Genomic DNA, 25,724 nt, shown 5'->3' on the forward strand with positions numbered 1-25,724 from the left:
CACCAAAGGCAATCGGAATGAGGATCCGTCACTGACATCTTGCCTCCACACTCACGACAAGGCTTGAATCCAGACTTTCTCTGCGACATTATTACCACAGCGAAAGACTACGCAGCAAAAATACACTGTAACCACAAAAGTAACAGTTGCTCCCTCGAAGATAACCGTTTCGAATGCACGGAAAAAAGGGAACTGACGTCGGCACGTCGTCGAGGACCTCTTATTGCCTGTATGACGTCAGACGGCGTCGCGTGGGCTAGAGTGACGTCCTCGTCGACGTGCAGAGACTAGTAAGAAGATTTCCGTTGAATGCTGGCGCCATGGGAGTATTCATTAGGTGAGGAATCCACAGGTAGTTGTATCCATCAGAATGCTCTGTGCCAGGCTACCCAAGAGTGAGCGCCAGTAATACAGGGTGTGTAATCACCCACCCCTGACAGGAGTGGTGAGTTCTCCCTGGCTAGGGCCCAGCCTCAGCCAACCAGAAAGCCCCACCTCCAACAGTATTGCTTTATGGCACGAAGTCAAATGCTGTCCCCAACTTTATTCACTCTGTATATAATGCGTCTGAAACTTCTTAGGTAACCATAGACTAGAAGTTGACCTGTGCACACATTATATCCAGATCTGTTATAAAGTCTATGTCAAAGACATTCAAAGTCTAAAAGAATGTTTCATCCAAACATGGATGTCCAGAGCACAGCCACACTCAGTTTTAAGATAATTATAATAGAATTTGACTCAAAGCTGATTGCATCCACTGTCCTACTTAACTATAGTACTGCATCACCGACATGAATATGGGGGAATTCTCCTTCAATCTCTCTGGAAATGCTAGTTGCCCGACAATCATTGATAGTGACGTCTTCAAACTTTACGTCACCAAGAAGGCCCAGAAAGATTGGTACTTGTTATCGTTCATCTGTAAAAATAAAAACCCTATCTCTGATCACCATTCAAACATTTGGTCTATTCTCGCTTGGATGGTAAAATCACCCTACTTGCCAGCATCCTCAATCCAAAGCTGGCTCTTCTGAATCCAGAATCATGACTCTTACCTCACCAAAGGACCCAAGGATGGTCTTATCACTTCCACTCCGCTACTCATGAACTAAGTCCTGCACAACCATCTCAACAGCTCATTTGATTAGGGAGCTAAAGATGAATGATCCTATCACAAGCTACCTGGAGCATCTACACCTCCGAGCAGTATCCTGCATGCTACTGCTGATTGGAAGGATGATGTCATGTCGCCCGCACCTTGAAAGAGCTACAATAGCTTCCAGCGTGCTGCTGCACATCTCATTGAAGATAAGACACTTAAGAAGGTTGATCATATCCCCTGCAAGTCTGGATTATCATCAATACCTACTGCCTTCCTTAAAAAACAATACCTAAAGCAAAAGCAACCCAGGACTGATCAGCAAACTAATGATTTCAGGAGATTAGTGCAACCCAAGAAGCCACAAGAGTGACTGCCTGGAAATCTACAAGAGGAGACAAAGCTTTTAAAATACGGCAAAATAATTTTAACTCTCGGAAGGCAACATAGCCTGTGTGCCCTAGAAGGCTTCAGAAGCTGTGTTCCTGCTTTGACGAAAGTGCCTCTTTATTTCTGGAACTCTTTAAGGTCAAGTTTAACTGTCTAGATTGATAAGTGACAATTTAAAAAAATGGATCCTAGTTTACCATTAAGTGGGAATTAATGTTGTAGCCTTTGCTTACCTCTGGTTCTCTTCTACCGTTGCTGCTCAGCGTGCACCGTGGACCATGTTTCATTTGAACCATGGTGCTATGGAGAGTAGGTCGAGGGCATCACATATGTACTCAATATTCACATCTAATGTCATCAAGGATTTTGATTACCTTCTTGAGTACCGTGCTACATTCAAGAGATGAAATGGCCAATTGCTTCATTAATAAATTCAAGCTTCTGAAATGAAGCAAGGGCCAACCTAGTAATAGTTTAGTGGTCCCCAAGTAATGAGGAGCAAGGAAGAAGATACTGAAGACTGTGAAAGAACTGTCGGGAGACAGTCATTCTGATCAACCAAACAAATACAACCTGCAATGCTGACCGTGAAGGATTAGTAATGGGTAAACAGGGCACACTACAACATGTTTCTCACCCAAAGACAGATTGATGGCTAGTTCCATACTTTAACCTTTTCAAAAGAATAAATATTTTCTAGTAATACTGGTCTGAATATAATTACAAAAGGTCCAACTACATTTTGGAATTGTGAATGGACGTCATGCGCCAATTTAATGTAAGTATCACCTTGAGAATACACTTACCATAGTCAAGTGGAGTTGAATCGGCAATCAAAATGTTTAATAAATAGATCTTAATCACATTACTTCCATTCACTCTCATTGTCCTGGGGTCCATGGACCAACTTTAATAAAAGGCTATCTCCTGTGGTGTAGTCACATAACCTTTGAAGGTGGGGTGCTGCAGACAATACCCCTGCCAGCCCTTTCATGTGAAGTCTTGTGCAGAGCCCAAGTGTTTTCTCTCCTTCTAGAAAATATTTTGACACGATTTGCCTTGTTCCAATTTGAGCTTTTTGGTCTCTTCCTCTGTAGTTCTTAGCTCCAGCACACGATTCAGGTTTTAACGGCAGTCAATCAAGTATATAAACCAAACACTGCGCACACACCACAATGTCTGTAAACACAAAGCCCTAGAGTTTCTTTATATTGAATATCGAACCAAGTAATTTGTCTTCTTTCCACCAATTGTGTACAAAGAACCAAAAGCAGAGGCCAATTATTACGTTGCCTTTTGGCCCTAAGCTAGCCCCAAACCATGGCCTCACCTTGCTGCTGGCTTCACTGATGCCCCTGTTCTTCAGTAAGCGCGTGAGGGAGGCGGTCCATCATCCATCCTGGTAATGGACTCCAACTCACAGCAGGGGAGATTTCAGGAACACATTACTGACAAAGTTTTAATATTCTGCTCTGTATTTATGGAGCTGCTGCTCAAGGAGCCGAGTGCCTCTTCAGCACAGATTAGAAACGGATAGGCTGTGATCCGTCTTCTCCTAAAGCCTCTCACTACGGAGACTGAATACAGCCCAGAAGCGGCAGAGTAGAGGGAGGCCTGATCGCACACACAAAGATGCAATAGTAAAAGCCACCGTGAAAATCCGCGAGGATAGCATCTTTCATCCCTGCATTCCCGATGAAAGCGTCGGCGATGCCCTTGTTAGCCTTGGTCTCAGGGGCTACAAAACAGTAACCAGAAGATAGTAAACAAGACTCTCCCAGCCCCGGTTACTCTCTGCTGTTTCCACTCATTGCTCTTCCTTAAGACTCTCAGCAGCAAATCTGAAGGCTGCTGAGAAGCTGTGGGCGAGGCAAGGGGTCAACACTTTGATGCCAGTAGGGGTGAAGGAATGTGTGGGGTCGAATGTGCGTCCATGGTATTTTGGTGAATCGACCCCCCCCCCCCCAAGCTTAGGTTGAAGGGTGTCCATTCCGTTGAAGAGGAGTATATGTTTTCATTGTAGGAAGGGAGCAAACCATTACTGTAATCATCTTCACCTGGTGTGAATTGAGCTGCGGAACGTGTTTGAGACAGATCTACTAGTCATCTGCTGGCATGAAAGATTACATGAAAAACAAGCATTTGCAATGCAATGGGCCTCACGTTTGCTTGAGTTAGAGCTATTAGTGTTGTAAATTCTTAGCTGGACTCTTCTTGCCACATAAATTGAAAATGAAAAGTAAAACAGTTGACATAAGTCAGCCGATTCAAAGCGCCACAGCAGCCATGAGCATGACCGCGAAGGAGGGACACAAAAGGAAAAAGAAGTTTGCTCGCATCCAAACATATCAGCAAACGTGCAATTATCCATGTAACAGGGTAGCCCCAAGAAGGGACAAACTTAACCCCTTCACTACCAGGCCTTTTCCCCTCCTGTGCAGAGCCTTTTTTTGGCTATTTGGGGCAGTTCGCACTTAGGCCCTCATAACTTTTTGTTCACATAAGCTATCCACGCCAACTTTGCGTCCTTTTTTTCCAACATCCTAGGGATTCTAGAGGTACCCAGACTTTGTGGGTTCCCCTGAAGGAGACCAAGAAATTAGCCAAAATACAGTGATTTTTTTTTAAATGGGGAAAAAAGGGATGCAGAAGGCGGATCGTGGTTTTTTCCCTGAAAATGGCATCCACAAAGGGTTTGCGGTGGCAAGATCACCATCTTCCCAGCTTTCAGGAACAGGCAGACTTGAATTAGAAAAACCCATTTTTCAATACAATTTTGACATTTTACTGGGACATACCCCATTTTTACATTTTTTTGTGCTTTCAGCCTCCTTCCAGTTAGTGACCGAAATGGGTGAGAAACCAATGCTGGATCCGAGAAAGCTAACCATTTCTGAAAAGTAGACAAAAATCTGAATTCAGCAAGGGGTCATTTGGGTAGATCCTACAAGTGTTTCCTATAGAAAATAACAGCTGAAATGTCGGTACAAAAATGGTGCGGGGTGCATGTGAAACACACCACCATGGAATCACCCAGATGTTTAGTTTTCAGATGTGTCTAGGTCTTGTGGATTTTTCTACATGGCAGCGTCCCAAAGTCCATAAAGTGCAGCCCTCACCATTCCTAGTGGGACGATTTTGAGAGTAAGCCAAGCTCTCATGGCCCAAATGTAAAACTAAAACCCAAAATAATCAAATGTCTTCTTGCTTGCTGTGGGATAAGATGTTTTATAGTGTGCGGGGGAGAGCTGAAAGACTGTTACCCCCTTCAGTTGAGGTGGGGGCGTAACCAGGCCCATACTGGTTGGTAGCCACCACCCCAATATTTTTTTTATTTTTTATTCCCTTTTATCTAGTAGACTTTCTGCCCCCCTGGGGTGTGGGTCAGGGGTAATTGTCCCATCTGCCCACTGGTGGGCAGAACAACTTTGGCCCCATTTATTTGGGGTTGGGGTATGGCCATACCCCCACCCTCTTATTTTTTAGAAGAAAAAAAAAAACGTCCCTGGCCTCTGGTGGGCTTTCTGCCCCCCTTCGGGGCAGATGGCCTTCCAAAAATGGGGGGCTGATATGGCCAACAGTAATGTGCCCCCATGGGGAGCGACCCTTACCCAAGGGGCTGCCCCCATAAAGAAAACACATGCATACACACACACCAATCCCTGGTGCCTAAGTGGTTTCTGCCCCCATGGGGCCAGATTGGCCTAACAAAAATCGGCCGATCTGCCCCCAAGGGGGGAAGAAATGGTCTAACTACAATTTGCCCCCCCCCAGGGGAGCGACCCTTGCCTAAAGGGTCGCTCCCCACCTCTAATTTAAAAAAAATAAAAAATGATCCCTGGGGGCAGAAAAGGCCTTAAAAAAAAAAGCCCCCCTGGGGAGCGACCCTTGCCCAAGGGGTCTCTCCCCTTATGCCAATTTCAGCTAAAAAATAAATCCCTGGTGTCAAGTGGGCATTTTAGCAGCCGGATTGCTTTGCAATCGGCTGCTAAAATGCTCAGAGAGACTTCAAAGGGAAGGAAATTCCTTTCCTTCTCTTTGAAGCCTCTCAGCCCTTCTCCACGTGATCGGAAGAGAAATGCTGAGCATTTCTCTTCCGATCGCGCTGGAAGCTGAGCTTCCAGCGTGATGGGAGGAGGCATCTGTGATGGTCAGTGCTCGATCGCGCACTGACGTCACAGGGGTGAGGGGTTGGGGGGGGCTGTCGGGGGTGGAAGAGGACGGGCTTCCCCTTCCATCCCTGCCTTTGGGGGGTGGGAGGGAAGAACACAGAGGGAGCGCTAGCGCTCCCTCTGGGTTCTGTGCCCAGGACGTAATGGTTACGTCCTGGGCACATGAGCACTGTGCCGCAGGACGTAACCATTACGTCCGCGGCACAGAAGCGGTTAAAGCATTTACCAATGATGACAAAGTATTTTTGAAAGGCAAGCCAATGAACGAGTTTTAGTGACGTGCATGCAGTGGGCATGGTTAAAAGCCCACAGACAGATTACAACACGTCAGAGCGCTTGCATGCTCAACGTAACAACAATAAAAATAGTATACAATTGTAACCATAAACAAAAAGAATGATCTCTCAAATTCCCATAAAATCATTCCAATACAATCATACAAAATGAATGCGGTTCTTAAATAAATAAAACATTTCAAACAGCTTAAGCAGAGGCTAATTTAATACAACGTTATCTGTCCAGCCAGGTACTTATTTGTGTTATGTTGACAAACTAAAACGTTCTTAGTTAAACTGGTCTAAAATGGTGGTGAGCGCTTGCTGTAGAGGTGAGTCGATAACATGTAGACCCCAGGTACTAATAATACCCAATACTTTCACTTTGCGGGATTACTTTGCAACCAAGTGCAAGGGATCGGATACAATCCTACTCATGACCTGCACACGTGCCCACACATATGAAGAGCAACACAAGCACTGTCAGTGTTCCAAGGACTAGCCTCGAGTTGGTAGTGTCAATGGTTCAATACACAGGTGGACCAAAAAATAAAACACCACAAACTTGGGGACATGTGAAGTGGATACACACAAAGCAGCCATCTAACAGAAAATCAGAAGGCGAGCAGCAAGTCCAGTAGTTTAGGTTCACTCACACGAATAGGGGGCTGGCTGTGCTATGAAAACACAATGTCAAACAAACTGACAGTAGCATGAACACAAAGTCAAAGGACATTTCAGATCCAACAAAACTCTAAAAATCTCTGGAAAGTTCGTTGCGGAATTTTACATCTGAGAGGCACTTTTTTGCATAACTTAAAAGGAAAACAACTAGATTTTGGTGTGTCCTGCCCCAGACTGAATACTATATCAAAGGTCTAAAGATACAGCTACAATAATACTAGGGTGATGTACACCAAAGGACAAGCCGTGGGCTTGTTTAGCCCCCCGAAATCTTGAAACAGGCTGGAGCTGTAACCAAGACTGCTGATCCGCAGCTCAAGGTAGAATTGTTAAGATGTTCACATTTGTAGTGTAGTGCTTTTTAATCTACTCACAATACCTGCATCTGGTACTGTTGTGCGAGGTTCTGAGCTGTACAGATTTTGCCATCACCTATAAAGCCTCCTTGATCTTGTGATGGCTTCAGTGGCACACACTGATGCTCCTCATTTAACTTGCTTGAGGCATGGAAGGCCCCATTGGAGGGGTGGGAGAGGTAGGCACCTTGCTGAAGCAGTATCCAAACCGGTTTGTGGGCATCAAGCTTTTTTGAAAGAGAGATGGAAAGAGAACTAATGGGCACAACACAGAGTCAAAGCCTGAGAATCCAACATCTTCAGTTCTATACAGGTAAAAGCCACCACGGAAGCATCAGTGCCCTACTAGTGAGGGCTTACATTTCACCATGTAAAGGACTACGGAAGGATAAGCCAAAAAGGCACAGGCATCAATGTGCACAGCCTGGATTTGACACAGTTTTACATTCATTCTTATTACCAGACCATGGTTCTCTTAGAAACAAACATTATGATGACCAGATGACCGGCCAGAACCTGGACGGAAAGCGTGTAAAGGAATGGCAGCAGAGGTTGCCAGGTGTAGCGTCAACAGTACCTGCAGCCACTGTGGCTATGGCGCTCTCCTGCCCGATGATGTGCTCCTTCAGCCGCTGTTCGAGGGGAAATCTGCGCCGCTCTTCCAATTCTCTCCTCTTCTGCTCTTCTTGGAACTTTAAAAGAGAACAAGGATTCATTAGCACAGAGAATCTTTATTTTTTTGGTAGTTTTAGATCTTGCTTTTTAATTTCTGGCGCACAATATAAATAAAGCAACATCACCAAGAGAAAAAAGAGAATTTTGGAAAGAACGTACACCTGTAAATGCGCCCCTGGTCTCCTAGACGTACCTGATGGTAAAACAACGGGTTCTCTTTATGCTTTTCATCACTTCCAAGGTAATATTAAGGCAGCTGTGAGAGCGGTCAGTAGCTATGTCCTATCAGACAAGCTAACCAGTTTCACGGGGCACCAGTACTTTGGTTATTGTAAAAAAATCTTTCTGCAGTCCCTTCAGCGTACGACGGAACATTATTTGTGACCACTGCCATGCCGCATGGATGGATCAGAAAGGCCCATGAGGTTCCCTTCATTACCACCTCTCATGGACTCAGGTGGTAGAGGCGGAGCAACATAATGTATGGGGTAGAAACCACAGACTGCTCTTTATCTCTACCGCTTTCTGAAGGCACTCAGGATCCTGGATCTGAGTTGAGCATCCTTATGAAAATTAGAGAGCGCAGAAAGGCCAACAGGAGGAATCAGTGCAATGAGACAGACAAAGGGAACAGGGAGTGCGGTCAGGTAGACAAAGGGAATCAGAGGCACTGTTACTGGCAAGGGAATCAGGGCCACTGGTAGGACAAACTTGATATTCTAGTAAGAGTTATATTTATCAATGAAAATCTGTAAGGAAATGACTCCTTTGCACAGTTACCCGCTGACTCATTGCCTTTTGTTGATGCCAGTTATGATTGAATGTGTGCTGGGACCTTGCTAACCAGGCCCCAGCCCCAGTGTTCTTTCCCTAAACGGTACCTTGGTTCCCACACAGCCCTGTGCACTTGGATAAGTCCCTTGTAAATGGCACCCCTGGTACCAAGGGTTCTGATTCCAGGGAAGGTCTCTAAAGGCTGCAGAATGTCTTATGCCACCTTGGGGGCCTCTCACTCAGCACATGCACACTGCCTCACAGCTTGTGTGTGCTGGTGGGGAGAAAATGACTAAGTTGACATGGCACTCCACTCCGAGTGCCATGCCCTCATCCCACTGCCTGTGGCATAGGCAAGTCATCCCCTAGCAGGCCTTACAGCCCTAAGGCAGGGTGCACTATACCACAGGTGAGGGCATATATGCATGAGCATTATGCCCCTACAGTTTCTAAGCAAAACCTTAGACATTGTAAGTGCAGGGTGGCCATAAGAGTATATGGTCTGGGAGTTTCTCAAACACGAACTCCACAGTTACATAATGGCTACACTGAAATCTGGGAAGTTTGGTATCAAACTTCTCAGCACAATAAATGTACACTGTAGGAAGTTGGCTCTGTATGTACTATTTCAAAGTAAGAAATAGCATGCACAGAGTCCAAGGGTTCCCCTTAGAGGTAAGATAGTGGCAAAAAGAGATCATTCTAATGCTCTATTTTGTGGTAGTGTGGTCGAGCAGTAGGCTTATCAGAGGGTAGTGTTAAGCTTTTGTTCTACACACACAGGTAATAAATGAGGAACACACACTCAAAGACAATTCCAGGCCAATAGGTTTTTATATAAAAAAATATATTTTCTTAGTTTATTTTAAGAACCATAGGTTCAAGGTTTACAAACAATACTTTAATTGAAAGGTATTTCACTCAGGTATCTTAGGAACTTTGAATCATCACAATAGCATGTACAGTTTTGGCAAAAATGGCAATAAGCTATTTTTAAAATGGACACAGTGCAAAAAGAACAAGTTACTTACCTTCGGTAACGCTTTTTCTGGTGGATACACTAGCTACCTGTGGATTCCTCACCTTATGAATTCGTTCTTGCGCCAGCATCCGACGGAAAGTCTTCTTCCTAGCTGTCCACGTCGACGAGGACGTCATAATGGCATGGCTTCACGTGACTCCGTCTGACGTCAACCTGCCAATAAGAGGTCCTCAACGGCGTTCTGACATCAGTTTCACCTCATTTTTTACGTGCCTTTGAGGCGAACAGGTGAGAACCGACCCATCAAAACCCGTAAAGAAAAATATATATACACAGTAACATTTCCCATTAAACGCATATATTTACATAAATAAAAAAAAAATATATATATATATATATATATATATATATCCAAGAAAGAAGTGACTCAAACAGATGATCTCATTAAAGAACAAAAATATATTTCTACTACAACGTTTCAGCTTCCGCCTTCCTCAGGTAGTAGAAATATATTTTTGTTCTTTAATGAGATCATCTGTTTGAGTCACTTCTTTCTTGGATATTACATTTTCTTGTGGCTCTTTGTATCCTTTGGGATCCAGATTTTTGCCCTGGCTGGCTGTTGTTTTCTTGTGATCCTGCATCTTCCAGTATATATATATATATATATATATATACACACACACACACATACATATATATATATATATATATATATATATATATGTATATATATATATATATAAACATAAACACACATCTCCAGATAAACAATCAACCATTTACAAGATAACTGTGAAATCAGGCAGGCAACGGGAAGGCGGGAGGGACTGTGAGGAATCCACAGGTAGCTAGTGTATCCACCAGAAAAATCGTTACCGAAGGTCAGTAACTTGTTCTTCTGATGGATACAACTACCTGTGGATTCCTCACCTTATGAATAGAGTCCCAAAGCCGTACCGCACTCGGTGGTGGGTGCCCGCCTGATTACACCAAGAAATCTTGTAATACCGAGCGAGCAAAATGACCGTCCCTCCTCACTTCAGAGTCCAAACAATAATGTTTTACGAAGGTATGGAGGGACGCCCAAGTTGCCGCTTTACAAATGTCCACTAATGGAACTCCTCTCGCTAGGGCCGAAGAAGCGGACTTAGCCCTAGTAGAATGGGCCCTGATACCTTCAGGAGGAACTTTCTTTGCCAGAGAGTAACAAACTTTTATACATAGGATGACCCACCTGGAGATTGTTCGTTTCTGGACCGCTCTGCCCTTCCGCTGCCCAACATACCCTACGAACAGATGGTCATCCAGACGAAAGTCTTTTGCCCTCTCCAGGTAGAAACTCAGCGCCGTCTTAGGGTCCAACCGATGGAGCCTCTCTTCATCCTTAGAGGGGTGGGGAGGAGGGTAGAACGAGGGAAGGGTAATAGACTGCCATATATGAAAAGGAGTGACAACTTTTGGCAGAAAAGCCGCCCTGGTTTTCAACACCACTTTATCAGGGAAAAACATGGTAAAAGGAGGTTTAACAGAAAGGGCTTGAAGCTCCCCAACCCTCTTAGCAGAAGTAATCGCAATCAAGAAAACAGTCTTTAAGACCAAGTATCTCAACGGGCATGAATACATAGGCTCGAAAGGCGAACCCATTAGAAATGTCAATACCAGATTCAAGTCCCACTGTGGCATGAGAAAGGGCGTGGGAGGAAACTTATTAACTAAACCCTTAATTAACCTATTTACAATTGGAGATTTAAATAAAGAAGGCTGTTCCGGAAGGCAAAGAAAAGCCGACAGAGCCGCCAAATAACCTTTAACCGTAGCTACCGTACAGCCTTTCCTTGCTAAATCAAGAGCAAACAAAAGAATATCTGAAAGGTGGGCCTTTAAGGGATCTTTTTGATTCTCTCCGCACCAAACCACAAATTTTGCCCACCTACCGGCATAAATGGATTTAGTGTAGTGTCGCCTGGACGATAAAATAACATCCACTACATCCGGTGGGAGAGAAAAGGAACTCAGGTTGCCCCGTTCAATCTCCAGGCATGAAGGTGCAGGCTCTGGAGGTAGGGGTGTAGAACCTGCCCCTGCGACTGCGAGAGGAGGTCTGCCCTGAGCGGGAGACAGAGCTGAGGGCACTGAGAGTTGAAGCAGGTCTGTATACCATACCCTTCTCATCCAGTCCGGAGCCACCAAGATGACTTGGGTCCGGTCTTGGCGAATCTTCCTCAGGACCCGAGGAATTAAGGATATAGGGGGAAACGCGTAAAGCAACTGGCCGCTCCAGGACATCTGAAACGCATCCCCCAACACTCCTTGCAACGGATACTGGAGGCTGCAGAACAACGGACTGTGCGCGTTCTCCCGAGTGGCGAATAGATCCACTTGAGGCGTACCCCACATCCCGAAGATGTAGAGGACCAGGTCCGGATGGAGACGCCACTCGTGATCTACTGAGAAGTGACGACTGAGAGCATCCGCACGTACATTCAGTGCTCCAGCCAAATGATTCGCTATTAAGCAAATCTGATGGTCCTGAGCCCAGGACCAGAGTCGCAGAGCCTCTCTGCAGAGAAGGTACGACCCTACACCTCCCTGCTTGTTTATATACCACATCGCGGTAGTGTTGTCTGTCAGGACCTGAACTGACTGAAGGGAAGGGAGGAAGGCCTTGAGCGCCAAACATATCGCCCGCAACTCCAACAGATTGATATGCAACATCTGTTCCGCTGGAGACCAATGACCCTTGATCTCCAGGTCCCCCAGATGAGCTCCCCACCTTAGAGTGAAAGCATCCGATATTACTGTGGCAACAGGAGGTGGTAGTGAAAACGGTTTTCCTTGGGAAAGGTTGCCATCCACTGTCCACCAATGAAGATCCGCTACAGCGTCCCTGGAGATCTTTATTGAATCCCCGAGATCTCCTTTGTGCTGGAACCACTGCCTGCGGAGGCACCACTGAAGAGCCCTCATATGCCAGCGAGCGTGAGTGACCAACAGAATGCAAGAAGCAAACAGACCTAGCAGGCGTAAGACCTTGAGGACTGGAACTGCCGCTCCAATTTGAAACATTGGAATCAGTGCCTGAATGTCCCGAACCCGCTGAGACGGGGGGTAGGCCCGAAACAATGTTGTGTCCAGTACCGCCCCTATGAACAGGAGGCTTTGAGAGGGCTCCAGGTGGGATTTGGGTACATTTACTGAAAAACCCAGATCTAACAACATCTGAGTTGTCATTCGCAGATGAGACAACACAAGCTCCGGAGTCTTGGCTTTGATCAACCAACCGTCCAGGTAGGGAAAAACCGCTACTTCCCTCCTTCTGAGATGTGCTGCAACAACCGCCATCACCTTCGTAAAAACCCGAGGTGCTGAAGTAAGTCCAAACGGAAGGACCGCAAACTGGTAGTGCTGCGTACCGAACACAAACCGGAGATACTTCCTGTGCGACTTGATTATTGGAATATGAAAGTACGCATCCTGCAAGTCGACAGACACCATCCAGTCTCCTTCGTTCAACGCCAACAGTACCTGCGCTAGGGTCAGCATTTTGAATTTCTCCTGTTTGAGGAACAAATTCAAAATCCTCAAGTCTAGAATCGGTCTTAGGCGACCGTCCACTTTGGGAATCAGGAAATATCTTGAATAACACCCCTGACCCGTTTCCTGCAACGGCACCAACTCTATTGCGCCCTTTGACAACATGGTCATGACCTCTTGTTGTAACAACAGAAGATGGTCTTCTGAACAAAATGAGGGACGTGGGGAAAGGGAGGAGGGGACTCCTGAAAGGGGAGAGCATAACCTTTTTCCACAATTCTTAACACCCACGAGTCCGTTGTAATCGACTCCCACTTTTGGAGAAAAAGACTCAATCTTTCCCCTAGAGGAGAAGTATGGACAATAAAGTGGGGAAAACTAGGGCTGCTTCTGCTGTTGTCCACCGGAGGAGGAGGATGAAGATGAAGGCTGCTGGGCTGGCCCTCTAGCTCTACCCCTACCCCGCCCTCTAAAGGCACGATAGGGCGGATTGGCAGGTTGCTGGGCCAAGTATTGGGACCTCTGAAAGGCAGAGCCATGTGTAAACCCCCTAAACCTACGAAAAGATCTATAAGATGCTGCAGCAGAAGTGTGTAAGCCCAAAGACTTAGCTGTTGCCCGACAGTCCTTAAACCGTTCAAGGGCAGAATCCGCCTGGTCTCCAAAGAGCTTTTCTCCATCGAATGGTAGATCCATTAAGGTGGATTGAATGTCCGATGAAAATCCAGAGGACCTTAACCAGGCATGGCTCCTAGTAGCCACAGATGTTCCCATGGCCCTGGCTACCGAATCAGACGTGTCCAGGCCAGACTGTATTTGCTGTTCAGCCGCCTGCGCATCCATAAAAAGAGACCCAAATGACTTTTGCATCTCCTGTGGCAGATCCTTGGCCATCTCTTTAGCGGAGTCCATAAGGGCGTGGACATACCTGCCCAGCACACAGGTTGAATTAGTAGCCTTGAACGCCATACAACAGGATGAAAAGATTTTCTTCGAAGACTGCTCCATCCTCTTGGATTCCCTATCAGTTGGGACTCCAGGGAATGTTCCAGGAGCAGGCTTCGCGGAGCAAGACGCCTGGACTAATAAACTTTCAGGAGTCGGATGTCGTAACAGGAAACCCGGATCCCCTGGTGCGCCCCTATGTCTCCTCGCCACTGCCCTGTTCACTGCAGGAGTCGTAACTGGCTTCCTCCACAAGTCCAATATAGGCTCAGTTAAAGCCTCATTGAAAGGCAGCAAAGGATCAGCACTGGACGCCGAAGGATGCAACACCTCTGTGAGCAGGTTAATTTTCACCTCTGCCACAGACAAAGGCAAGTCCAAAAACTCTGCTGCCTTCCTTACCACCATATGGAAGGATGCGGCCTCTTCTGTAAACTCCCCCGGAGACGCAATGTCCCACCCCGGGAAGTATCCAGCCCACTTGCAGTGGCCAGACCTTGGAATTCATCCGAAGGCTCATTCTCACCTTCCTCCAGCTGTCTGTATTCTTCCTCCTCCAAAAGTCTTAAAGCCTTCCTCCGAGACCGAAGATGAGTCTCCAAAGCCGGCGTCGACAAAGAATCCATTGACGCCGAAGACTTCGAACCTCGGAAAGACCCAGGAAGAGATCGGTGACTTCTGGCCTCACCCGGCGCCGGCACGGAGTCCAACGATGACCTCCGCGAAGTTGGTTGGCAGGAAGGCGATGGAGCCGGTCTGGAAGGAGACATCATCGATGTCGAATTGCGCGGCGATGGCGTCGGCTGACGCGATGGTGGAGCCACCGTCACAGGTGGTGAACTCCCACAAGGAGATACCCTCGGCGCCGATCCGACATCCGCTGGACAAGAGGGCATGAATGGAGCCGCTTTATACGGCACCGGAGAGCCCAAATCAAATGGCAATGGCCCAGTGGGACCCGCCGGTGCACCAGCAGGGGCCACAGAATTAAAAACGGCATACATTGCATTAAAAAATGCAGCCGGATCCGTCCCTGGAGCCGGGAAAGCAGGGTACTGCTGAGTCGAGGACTGCTGTACATCAGGCTCCCTCGACGCCGGTGAAAATTGAGGGCTATGATGAGCAACCTCAAAGACAGACGGCGCCGGCGACAACTCCGGACTCCTGGGCTGGGGCGTCACAATAGGGCTCATCTCCCATGTCTTCTGGCGTCGAGAAGACCTCGACCTCGATCGGCTCCGCTCCGACTGGCGCCGAGAGTCATGACGGCGCCGTGAATCATGATGACGCCGCTTCTTATGCTTTTTTGGTGAAGCATGGGAGGAATCCCTCTAATGGCCCTTCTCCTTCGCTTGCGCAAGAAAAAGCTTCGCCTCACGCTCTTTTAAAGCCTTAGGGTTCATATTCTGGCTCGATGAACATCCTTCAACATCATGCTCAGAACTAAGGCACCAAATACAGTCCGAATGAGGGTTGGTCACTGACATCTGACCCCCAAACTCTCTACATGGCTTGAAACTGGACTTCTTCGGAGGCGACATTGTAACCACCAAAAGACGCAACAGTAATCAAAGAGCCAGGAAGAAAAACCGTTGGCGTCGAAGGCACGGAAAAAAGGAAAACTGACGCCAGAATGCCGACTAGGACCTCTTATTGGCACGTTGACGTCAGACGGAGTCACTTGAAGCCGTGCCATTATGACGTCCTCGTCGACGTGGACAGCTAGGAAGAAGACTTTCCGTCAGATGCTGGCGTAAGGACGAATTCATAAGGTGAGGAATCCACGGGTAGTTGTATCCATCAGAATCAACAGTTCCTGGGGGAGGTAAGTGAACGAGTTACTTACCTTCGGTAACGACTTTTCTGGTGGATACATTAGCTACCTGTGGATTCCTCACCTAATGAATACTCCCATGGCGCCAGCCTTAGACGGAAATCTTCTTCCTAGCTTCTGCACGTCGACGAGGACGTCACATTTGCCCACGCGACGCCGTCTGACGTCATACAGGCAATAAGAAGTCCTCGCCGACGTGCCGACGTCAGTACCAACATTTTTTACGTGCCTGAGAACAATAATCTAATGTGATGAAAGACAAAAGCAACATCTCATAACATTGTAAACCACACATCATTGCAAGAAGATGGCTATAAATTTACCATACATATATTTTTTTTTAAATAAATAAATATATATATATATATATACAAATATATATAAATATATATATATATACACATATAAAAATATACTTATGTCCATATATACATAATCTATTGCAGTCTTCAAGACCAAGAGGAGCACACTCAAGAATTACTTGGTGAGACCAAAAAGGCAACGGGGAGGCGGGTGGGACCGTGAGGAATCCACAGGTAGCTAATGTATCCACCAGAAAAGTCGTTACCGAAGGTAAGTAACTAGTTCTTCTGATGGATACAACTACCTGTGGATTCCTCACCTAATGAATAGAGTCCCAAAGCAGTACCGCGCCCGGTGGTGGGTGCCTGAATGGTCAAACCAAGAAATCCTGCAGCACTGAGAGTGCAAAATGGCTGTCCCTTCTGACCTCAGAGTCCAAGCAGTAATGCTTCGCAAAAGTGTGAAGGGACGACCAAGTTGCGGCCTTGCAGATGTCGACCACAGGAACACCTCTAGCCAAGGCTGAAGTGGCCGACTTAGCCCTGGTGGAATGAGCTCTAATACCATCAGGAGGATCCTTCTTTGCTAAAGAGTAACATATTTTAATGCAAAGAACAACCCACCTGGAGAGTGTTCTCTTGTGGACTGCCTTTCCTCTCCTCTTGCCCACGTATCCGATGAAAAGCTGATCCTCCAGCCTGAAATCCTTCGTTCTGTCTATGTAAAAGCTTAACGCCCTCTTTGGGTCCAAGCGATGTAGTCTCTCTTCTTCCTTTGAAGGATGAGGCGGAGGATAGACCGTGGACAGAGTAATTGTCTGGGCCAAATGGAAGGGTGAAACAACCTTCGGAAGGAAAGCAGCCTTGGTCCTCAACACCACCTTATCCCCATAAAAAGTTGTATAAGGGGGTTTTACCGATAAAGCCTGCAATTCACTCACTCTCCTTGCAGATGTTATAGCCACCAGGAAGACTGTTTTAAGAACTAAGAACCTTAAGGGGCAAGAAGGCATAGGCTCAAAAGGGGACCCCATAAGGAAAGTCAGGACCAAGGACAAATCCCATTGAGGCATAACGAAAGGATTTGGAGGATATTTATTCATAAGGCCCTTCAAGAATCTAAGTACTATAGGAGATTTAAATAACGAAGGTTGGTCTGGAAGACAAATGAAGGCTGACAAGGCAGACAAGTAACCTTTAATAGTAGCCACTGCACAACCCCTCTGTGCTAAAGACAAAGCAAAGGATAAAATATCTGACAAATGAGCACGTAAGGGATCAATCTGTCTCTCTCCACACCATACCACAAATTTAGACCACCTATTAGCGTAGATAGATTTAGTGGAGTGTCGCCTGGCCGCTAAGATAACATCCACTACATCAGGCGGGAGAGAAAAGGAACTCAGGTTGCCCCGTTCAATCTCCAGGCATGAAGGTGCAGGCTCTGGAGGTTGGGGTGTAAAACCTGCCCCTGCGACTGCGAGAGGAGGTCTGCCCTGAGAGGGAGACAGAGCGGAGGGCACAGTGAGAGTTGGAGAAGGTCGGAATACCACACCCTCCTTGGCCAATCCGGAGCTATTAAGATTACTTGGGCCCGGTCTTGGCGAATTTTCCTCAATACTCGAGGAATCAAGGGTATGGGGGGGGAAACGCGTAAAGCAACTGGTCGCACCAGGTTTCTGAAACGCGTCCCCCAAAGCTCCCTGCACCGGATACTGGAGGCTGCAGAATAACGGACAGTGCGAGTTCTCCCGGGTGGCAAACAGATCTATCCGAGGAAACCCCGACAACTGGAAGATTAGACGGACTTGATCTGGATGGAGACGCCACTCGTGGTCGGCCGAGAAATGGCGACTGAGACTGTCCGCACGTACATTCAAGACTCTGGCCAGATGATTTGCTACCAAGCAAATCCGATGGTCTTTCGCCCAGGTCCATAGTCGAAGAGCTTCTCTGCAGAGAAGGTACGACCCCACTCCTCCCTGTTTGTTTATATACCACATCGCGGTAGTATTGTCCATCAGGACCTGAACCGACTGACCGCGAAGGGATGGGAGGAAGGCCTTGAGAGCCAGACGTACAGCCCGTAACTCTAACAGATTGATATGAAACATCTGTTCCTCTGGAGACCAAAGCCCTTTGATCTCCAGGTCCCCCAGATGAGCTCCCCACCCTAGAGTGGAAGCATCCGTTATGACCGTGGTCACTGGTGGAGGCTGCGTGAACGGCCTTCTTTGGGAAAGATTGTTGTCCGCAATCCACCACTTCAAATCCGTGGCAGCATCTCTGGAGATTCTGACAGAATCTTCGAGATCTCCTCTGTGTTGAGACCACTGCCTTCGGAGGCACCACTGTAGAGCCCTCATGTGCCAGCGAGCATGCGTGACCAACAGTATGCAGGAGGCAAACAGACCGAGCAGACGAAGGACCTTGAGGACTGGAACGACCGCTCCACTTCGAAACATTGGAACCAACTCCTGAATATCTTGAATCCGCTGAGGCGGAGGAAAGGCTCGATCCAATGTTGTATCCAGTACTGCCCCTATGAACAGGAGGCGTTGAGAGGGCTCTAGGTGAGATTTGGGCACGTTCACCGAAAAGCCCAGGTCGAACAACAACTGGGTTGTCGACTGCAGATGATGCAACACAAGCTCCGGGGACTTGGCTTTGATCAACCAGTCGTCCAGGTAAGGGAATACTGCTATCCCCTTCCTTCTGAGCTCTGCCGCAACCACCGACATCACCTTCGTGAAGACTCGAGGTGCTGAAGTAAGACCAAACGGGAGGACCGCAAACTGATAGTGCTGTGACCCCACCACAAATCGGAGATACTTCCTGTGCGACTTGAGTATCGGGATATGAAAGTAAGCATCCTGCAAGTCGACAGACACCATCCAATCTCCATTGTTAAACGCCAAAAGCACCTGAGCTAGGGTCAGCATCTTGAACTTTTCCTGTTTGAGGAACCAATTCAAAATCCTCAGGTCTAGGATTGGTCTCAACCGACCATCTTTCTTGGGAATCAGGAAGTACCTTGAGTAACAACCTTGACCCTTTTCCTGCTCTGGAACCAACTCCACCGCACCCTTTGAAAGGAGGACTTGAACCTCCTGTTCTAACAACAGGAGGTGTTCTTCTGAACAATAAGATGGGCGGGCGGGATGGGGGCGGAAACTCCCGAAAGGGAAGGGTGTAGCCTTTTCCCACAATGCTGGTAACCCAGGTGTCTGATGTGATGACCTCCCACTTGTGAAGAAAATGCAGTAACCTTCCCCCTACAGGAGAGGAGTGAGTGGGAATCGGTGGAAGCCTAAGGCTGCTTCCCCTGCTGCACCCCTCCAGAGGACGAGGAAGAGGCAGAGTGCTGCTGAGAGGCTCCTCTGGTACGGACCCTACCCCTCCCTCTAAATGATCTAAAGGTGAGAGAGGAGGTAGGTTGTTGGAATTTCCCCCGAAAGGAAGAGGAGGATGAGCCACGACCAAAACCTCGAAACCTCCTAAAAAACCTGGACGAGGCAGAAGAAGCGGCTTGCAGTCCTAACGACTTGACCGTGGCCCTGCTCTCCTTAAACCTCTCCAAGGCCGAATCTGCTTTGGCACCAAAAAGTTTGTCCCCATCAAACGGGAGGTCCAACAGGGTCGGACTGCACATCCGAAGAGAACCCTGAGTTGCGAAGCCAAGCCTGTCTTCTCGCAACCACCGCCGTGCCCATCGCTCTAGCCACAGAGTCAGTCGTATCCAACCCAGATTGGATAACCTGGGTTGCAGCAGCCTGAGCATCCGACACGAGATTCAAGAGTCCTTGAGGAAGCTCTGTATGCGATGATGTTATCTCGTCCATAAGAGCATAGATGTACCTCCCCAAGATACAAGTAGCGTTGGTGGACTTTAACGCCATGCTACAAGACGAAAACACTTTCTTTGACTGTGAGTCCAACTTTTTGGAGTCTCTGTCCGCCGGCACTGTTGGAAAAGATCCAGGCGCAGATCTTGCAGAACAGGAAGCCTGGACCACCAAGCTTTCCGGCGTAGGGTGTCTGGAAAGAAAGCCAGGGTCAGATGGTGCAGCCCGATACCTCCTGGCCACAGACCTATTGACAGCTGAGGAAGATACCGGCTTCTTCCAAACCTCCAATACCGGTTCAATCAGCGCCTCGTGAAATGGCAAAAGAGGCTCTGCCGATGTAGAGGCCGGATGTAAGACCTCAGTCAGTAAATTTTGTTTAGCCTCAGCCACCGGCAAAGGCAGTTCGAGGAAGTTAGCCGCCTTCCTTATCACAGCATGAAAAGTGGCTGCCTCTTCAGTATACTCCCCTGGAGATGACAAGTCCCACTCAGGGGAAGTATCAAGGCCACTAGCTGTATCCAGTCCATGAAGACCCTCGCCAGAATCCTCAATTTCTCCTTCCTCCAGGACCCGTTGATATTCCTGTTCCTCCAAGAGACGGAGAGCACGTCTCCTCGAATGTAACCTCTCCTCAATTCGCGGCGTCAACATGGCGTCTGCAGAAGTCGAGGAACGACGCCGATCACCGGATCCATCCGACGCCATGTCAGGCGCCACAGGAAGCTTTGACGCCGAGCAAGGAGTCGGATGAAGAGAAGTGTGTCTCGGAGTCTCAGAAGGCCCTGCCGGGGTCACTGGCCGAAACCCCGAAGCCGATGGAGCCGAAACCTCCGGGCCGAAATCTCTGGAGCCACCGGAGCCGACACCGGCGCCGAGCCCACATTCCCCAAGGGGAGAAAGGGCATGAAGGGTGCTGGCCGTAGCGGCGCAGGAGAACCTAAGCTGAAAGACAACGGACCCGAAGGATCAGTCGGAGCACTGCCTGGAGCCATCTGCTGGAAGATGGTAAACATCGCATTTAAAAATGCGGTATTATCGGCTCCAGGGGCCGGGAAAGCCGGATACTGGGGTGCCCGGAGCGAAGGCGACCCCGACGCCGGCCTCGACGTCGGTGAGAACACCTGAGGCTGTGGCACCTCAAACACTGAAGACGTCTGCCCAGGCGAAGTCGGTGAAGCCGGAGAAGGCAACGGCGTCGATGGATGAGGAGTGACTGTGGGACTGACCTCCCAAGTCTTCCGACGCCGAGCCGATGGCGACTTCGATCGAGACCTCTCCTTGCTCGAATGGTGCTGTGAGTCCCGACGACGCCTGGAGTCTCGATGACGTCGATGGGACTTCGGCGAGGAGGATTTTCTATGATGTCTCTTCTCCTTTCTCTTCGACTTCGCCATAAAGAGTTTGGCTTCTCGCTCCTTCAGGGCTTTCGGATTCATGTGTTGACATGAATCACACGTGGCCACGTCGTGGTCGGAACTCAAACACCACAAACAGTCCGAATGTGGGTCAGTAACCGACATTTTGCCCCCACACTCTCGACAGGGCTTGAAACCAGACTTCCTCTGAGACATAGTAACCTCAGAGAAAAAACATGCAGCAGAAAAATACACTGTAACTCGAAAAGCAACAGTAGCTCCCTCGAAGATAACCGTTTCGAATGGCACGGAAAAAAGGGAACTGACGTCGCGTGGGCAAATGTGACGTCCTCGTAGACGTGCAGAAGCTAGGAAGAAGATTTCCGTCGAAGGCTGGCGCCATGGGAGTATTCATTAGGTGAGGAATCCACAGGTAGTTGTATCCATCAAAAATGTGTTAGTTTCACAGGAAAGTACAACACTTACAGGGTTCAAAGTTGGGTCAAAGGTAGCCCACCGTTGGGGGTTCAAGGCAACCCCAAAGTTACCACACCAGCAGCTCAGGGCCGGTCAGGTGCAGAGGTCAAAGTGGTGCCCAAAACACATAGGCTTCAAAGGAAATAGGGGTGCCCTGGTTCCAGTCTGTCCGCAGGTAAGTACCCGTGGGGGTTTAATAGGGCACCGGGGGGGGTGGGGGGGGGGGGGAGACACAAGCAGGCACAGAAAGTACACCCTCAGCGGCACAGGGGCGGCTGGGTGCAGAGTGCAAACAGGCGTCGGGTTCGCAATAGGATTCAATGGGGAGACCTGGGGGGTCTCTTCAGCGATGCAGGCAGGCAAGGGGGGGGGGCTCCTCGGGGTAGCCACCACCTGGGCTAGGAAGAGGGCCGCCTGGGGGTCACTCCTGCACTGGAGTTTGGATCCTACAGGTCCTGGGGGCTGCGGGTGCAGTGTCTTTCCCAGGCGTCGGGTTCTTTGAAGCAGGCAGTCGCAGTCAGGGGGAGCCTCTGGATTCCCTCTGCAGGCGTCGCTGTGGGGGTTCGGGGGGGGGGGGGTCAACTCTGGCTACTCATGGGCTCGCAGTCGCCAGGGAGTCGTCCCTGTAGTGTTGGTTTTCTGCAGGTCGAGCCAGGGGCGTTGGGTGCAGAGTGGAAAGTCTCACGCTTCCGGCGGGAAATGTGTGGTCTTTAAAAGTTGCTTCTTTGTTGCAAAGATGCAAGTTGGTTGAACAGGGCCGCTGTCCTCAGGAGTTTCTAAGTCCTTTTAGATGCAGGGTAGTCTTCTGAGGTTTCAGAGGTCACTGGACCCTGGGGGTCGCGTCGCTGTTCCAATTTTTCTTGAAGTGGGGAGACAGGCCGGTCGGGCTGGGGCCAAAGCAGTTGGTGTCTCCATCTTCTCTGCAGGGCTTCAGGTCAGCAGTCCTTCTTCGTCTTCAGGTTGCAGGAATCTATCTTCCTTGGTTCTGGGAGCCCCTAAATACTCAATTTAGGGGTGTGGTTAGGTCTGGGAGGATAGTAGCCAATGGCTACTAGCCCTGAGGGTGGCTACACCCTCTTTGTGCCTCCTCCCGGTGGGGATGGGGTCACATCCCTAATCCTATTGGGGAAATCCTCCATCTGCAAGAGTATCACCTCCCCCTGCAGGAACTGTAACACCTGGCAGTAAGCCTCAAAGGCTCATGCCTTTTGTTACAGCACCACAGGGCATCCTAGCTAGTGGAGATACCCGCCCCTCCGGCCACTGCCCCCACTTTTGGCGGCAAGGCTGGAGGCGATAATTAGAAAAACAAAGAGTCACCCACCAGTCAGGACAGCCCCTAAGGTGTCCTGAGCTGAGGTGACCCCTGCCTTTAGAAATCCTCCATCTTGAGATTGGAGGATTCCCCCAATAGGATTAGGGATGTGCCCCCCTCAGGGAGGAGGCACAAAGAGGGTGTAGCCACCCTCCAGGACAGTAGCCACTGGCTACTGCCCTCCTGGCCTAAACACACCCCTAAATCTAGTATTTAGGGGCGACCCTGAACCCAGGAAATCAGATTCCTATTTAGGGGCGACCCTGAACCCAGGAAATCAGATTCCTACAACAACAAGAGGGACTGCTGACCTGAAAGCCCCGCAGAGACGACGGAGACAACAACTGACTTGGCCTCAGCCGTACCAGCCTGTCTCCCGACTCAAAGAACCTGCACAGCAATGCATCCGACAGGGACCAGCAACCTCTGAAGCCTCAGAGGACTGCCCTGAACCCGAAGGACTAAAACTCCAGAGAACAGCGGCACTGTTCAAAAACAGCAACAACTTTGCAACTCCCTAACAACTTCCAAAGAACTCACTCTTCCTGCCGGAAGCGTGAGACTTCACACTCTGCACCCGACTCCCCCGGCTCGACCTCCAGAGAACCAACACTGCAGAGAGGACTCCCAGGCGACTGTGACCTAGTGAGTAACCTGAGACGTTCCCCCCCTGCATCCCCACAGCAACGCATGCGGAGAGGATCAAGAGGCTCCCCCTGACAGCGACTGCCTGGAACAAAGAACCCGACGCCTGGACCAAGCACTGCACCCGCAGCCCCCAGGACCAAAAGGAACCGAACTCCAGTGCAGGAGTGAACATCAGGCGCCCTCTGCCTAGCCAAGTCAGTGGCTGGCCCAAGAAGCCCCCCCCTGCCTGCACCGCTAGAGTGACCCTAATTTCCTTCCATTGATTCCTATTGAAATTCCGATGCCTGTTAAGCACACAACACCCGGCTGCCCCTTTGCCGCTGAGGGTGTGTTTTGTGTGCCTACTTGTGTGTCCCCCCAGTGCTCTACAAAACCTCCCTGGCCTGCCCTCCGAAGACGCAGGTACTTTACCTGTTGGCAGACTGGAACAGGAGCACAATATTATGGATAGATTCAGGATCCTTCTGCTCTGTTTGAAAACACCTAAGAAATCAATTGCTCACCCAGTGGTGCAGAATTTCCTCAAGCTGCAGTGTCAGATTTGCTGCTTTACAAAGTTGCTGCCTAGCTGGCTCCATTTTCCTTACTTCCTTTACTAGGTTACCATTGCCATCTAATGTAACACTAGAAATTTGCTGACTTACAATTAACTATTTTTTTTAAAGAAAAAAAAACAAATTCAGTAACTAGAGCGAGCAGATAGGCTTCTAAACTTCATTTACCTTTAAGCATATGTTTTTATAAAAAAGATCCTCTTAAAGTGGTCTAGTGTTCGGCACATGGGTGGCACTTATTTACATTCGTGACTGTCAACTAGGATCCCATGAAGCAGAACACATGACCGGTTGCTCTGATACCAAACGCGTAAACGAGCTGTACACAATATGTGGAGAATAAACCAAAGGAGGCACTGGTTGCACTGAGGGTGAGGCACTTTCTGACTGACTCGAAGGGCATGGAGCTCCCTTTCTACAAGGCACTGGGTTAGTGTCGGAGAGCAGAGAGCCCAATTATCTGTCTGCGAGGATGGCGAAAGGACGGCTGACACTGTCAGTGGTTCTGAAACAACCTACTCCTGAGCAACCTTCTTCCAGTGCCATGAGCGACCCGGCCGCACGGACCACGCCGGAGTGCGGGTTAAGCAGGTCTTCTCTGCCTGGAAGGGGGTGTCAGTGATGGAACCAGCCCATGCGGAGCCCCCATTCACCACCGGGGTCCGCCATCTCATGTCACTTCACCAGTGCTCCGTGCCTTGAAGCTACACTTGTGTAAAGAAGCGGGAGCTCCGGATGTTCAAATAATAAATCCGCATTCACTCCTGGAAGGGACTAAGTAGTATCTTTATTAAACGAATGATCCACGACAGCAGGCAGCAGCACACTGTCGAGTCAAGAGAAAGCATCAATTGCCAACCGGCTCACGAACACCGCCAGAGCGCTGTCACAGTTTGGAACACAGAACAGAACAGGTAAAATAAAGGGAAAGAACATAGGGGGTTATTCTAACTTTGGAGGAGTGTTAATCCGTCCCAAAAGTGACGGTAAAGTGACGGATATACCACCAGCCGTATTACGAGTTCCATAGGATATAATGGACTCGTAATACGGCTGGTGGTAAATCCGTCACTTTTCCGTCACTTTTGGGACGGATTAACACCTCCTCCAAAGTTAGAATAACCCCCAAAGTATGTTAAAAGACTCACATATTACATAATTTCGCCCCTTTAAAAATAAAACCAAACAAATAAAAGTAGCCTAAAAACTATATAACATTACCATCAATTTACAACATAATCATCAAACTTGGAAGGCATTTTTACTACTCTATTGCTACGAGTATACTTCAAAACCGGTGAATTACTGATATCCGAACATTTTATGTCAGTACAAGGTGAGTTCATCTCATGTAAACTTATGTCATGTGGGTTGATACATGTTTCTGTTCCTGTAATGTCCAATGCCTCGTTTGTTTGCAATTCATCTTCAACTTCCCTGAAACAAAATGAAGTGTCTTCTCTGGTATGTGAAGAAGCAGGAACATCATGATATAACAA

General features: G+C 48.5%; 1 protein-coding gene across 1 annotated transcript in view; it reads right to left on the bottom strand.

Moving 5' to 3' along the window:
- CLPB (ClpB family mitochondrial disaggregase) overlaps positions 1 to 25,724 on the bottom strand; it is a 1,103,838-nt gene that overhangs the window by 500,286 nt on the left and 577,828 nt on the right. Inside the window, exon 7 of the mRNA XM_069203766.1 lies at positions 7,557 to 7,671. Coding sequence (XP_069059867.1) covers positions 7,557 to 7,671 — 115 coding nt within the window. The remainder of the gene's footprint in view (positions 1 to 7,556; positions 7,672 to 25,724) is intronic.

Source organism: Pleurodeles waltl, chromosome 8 (assembly GCF_031143425.1).
Source record: "Pleurodeles waltl isolate 20211129_DDA chromosome 8, aPleWal1.hap1.20221129, whole genome shotgun sequence".
NCBI lineage: Eukaryota > Metazoa > Chordata > Amphibia > Caudata > Salamandridae > Pleurodeles > Pleurodeles waltl.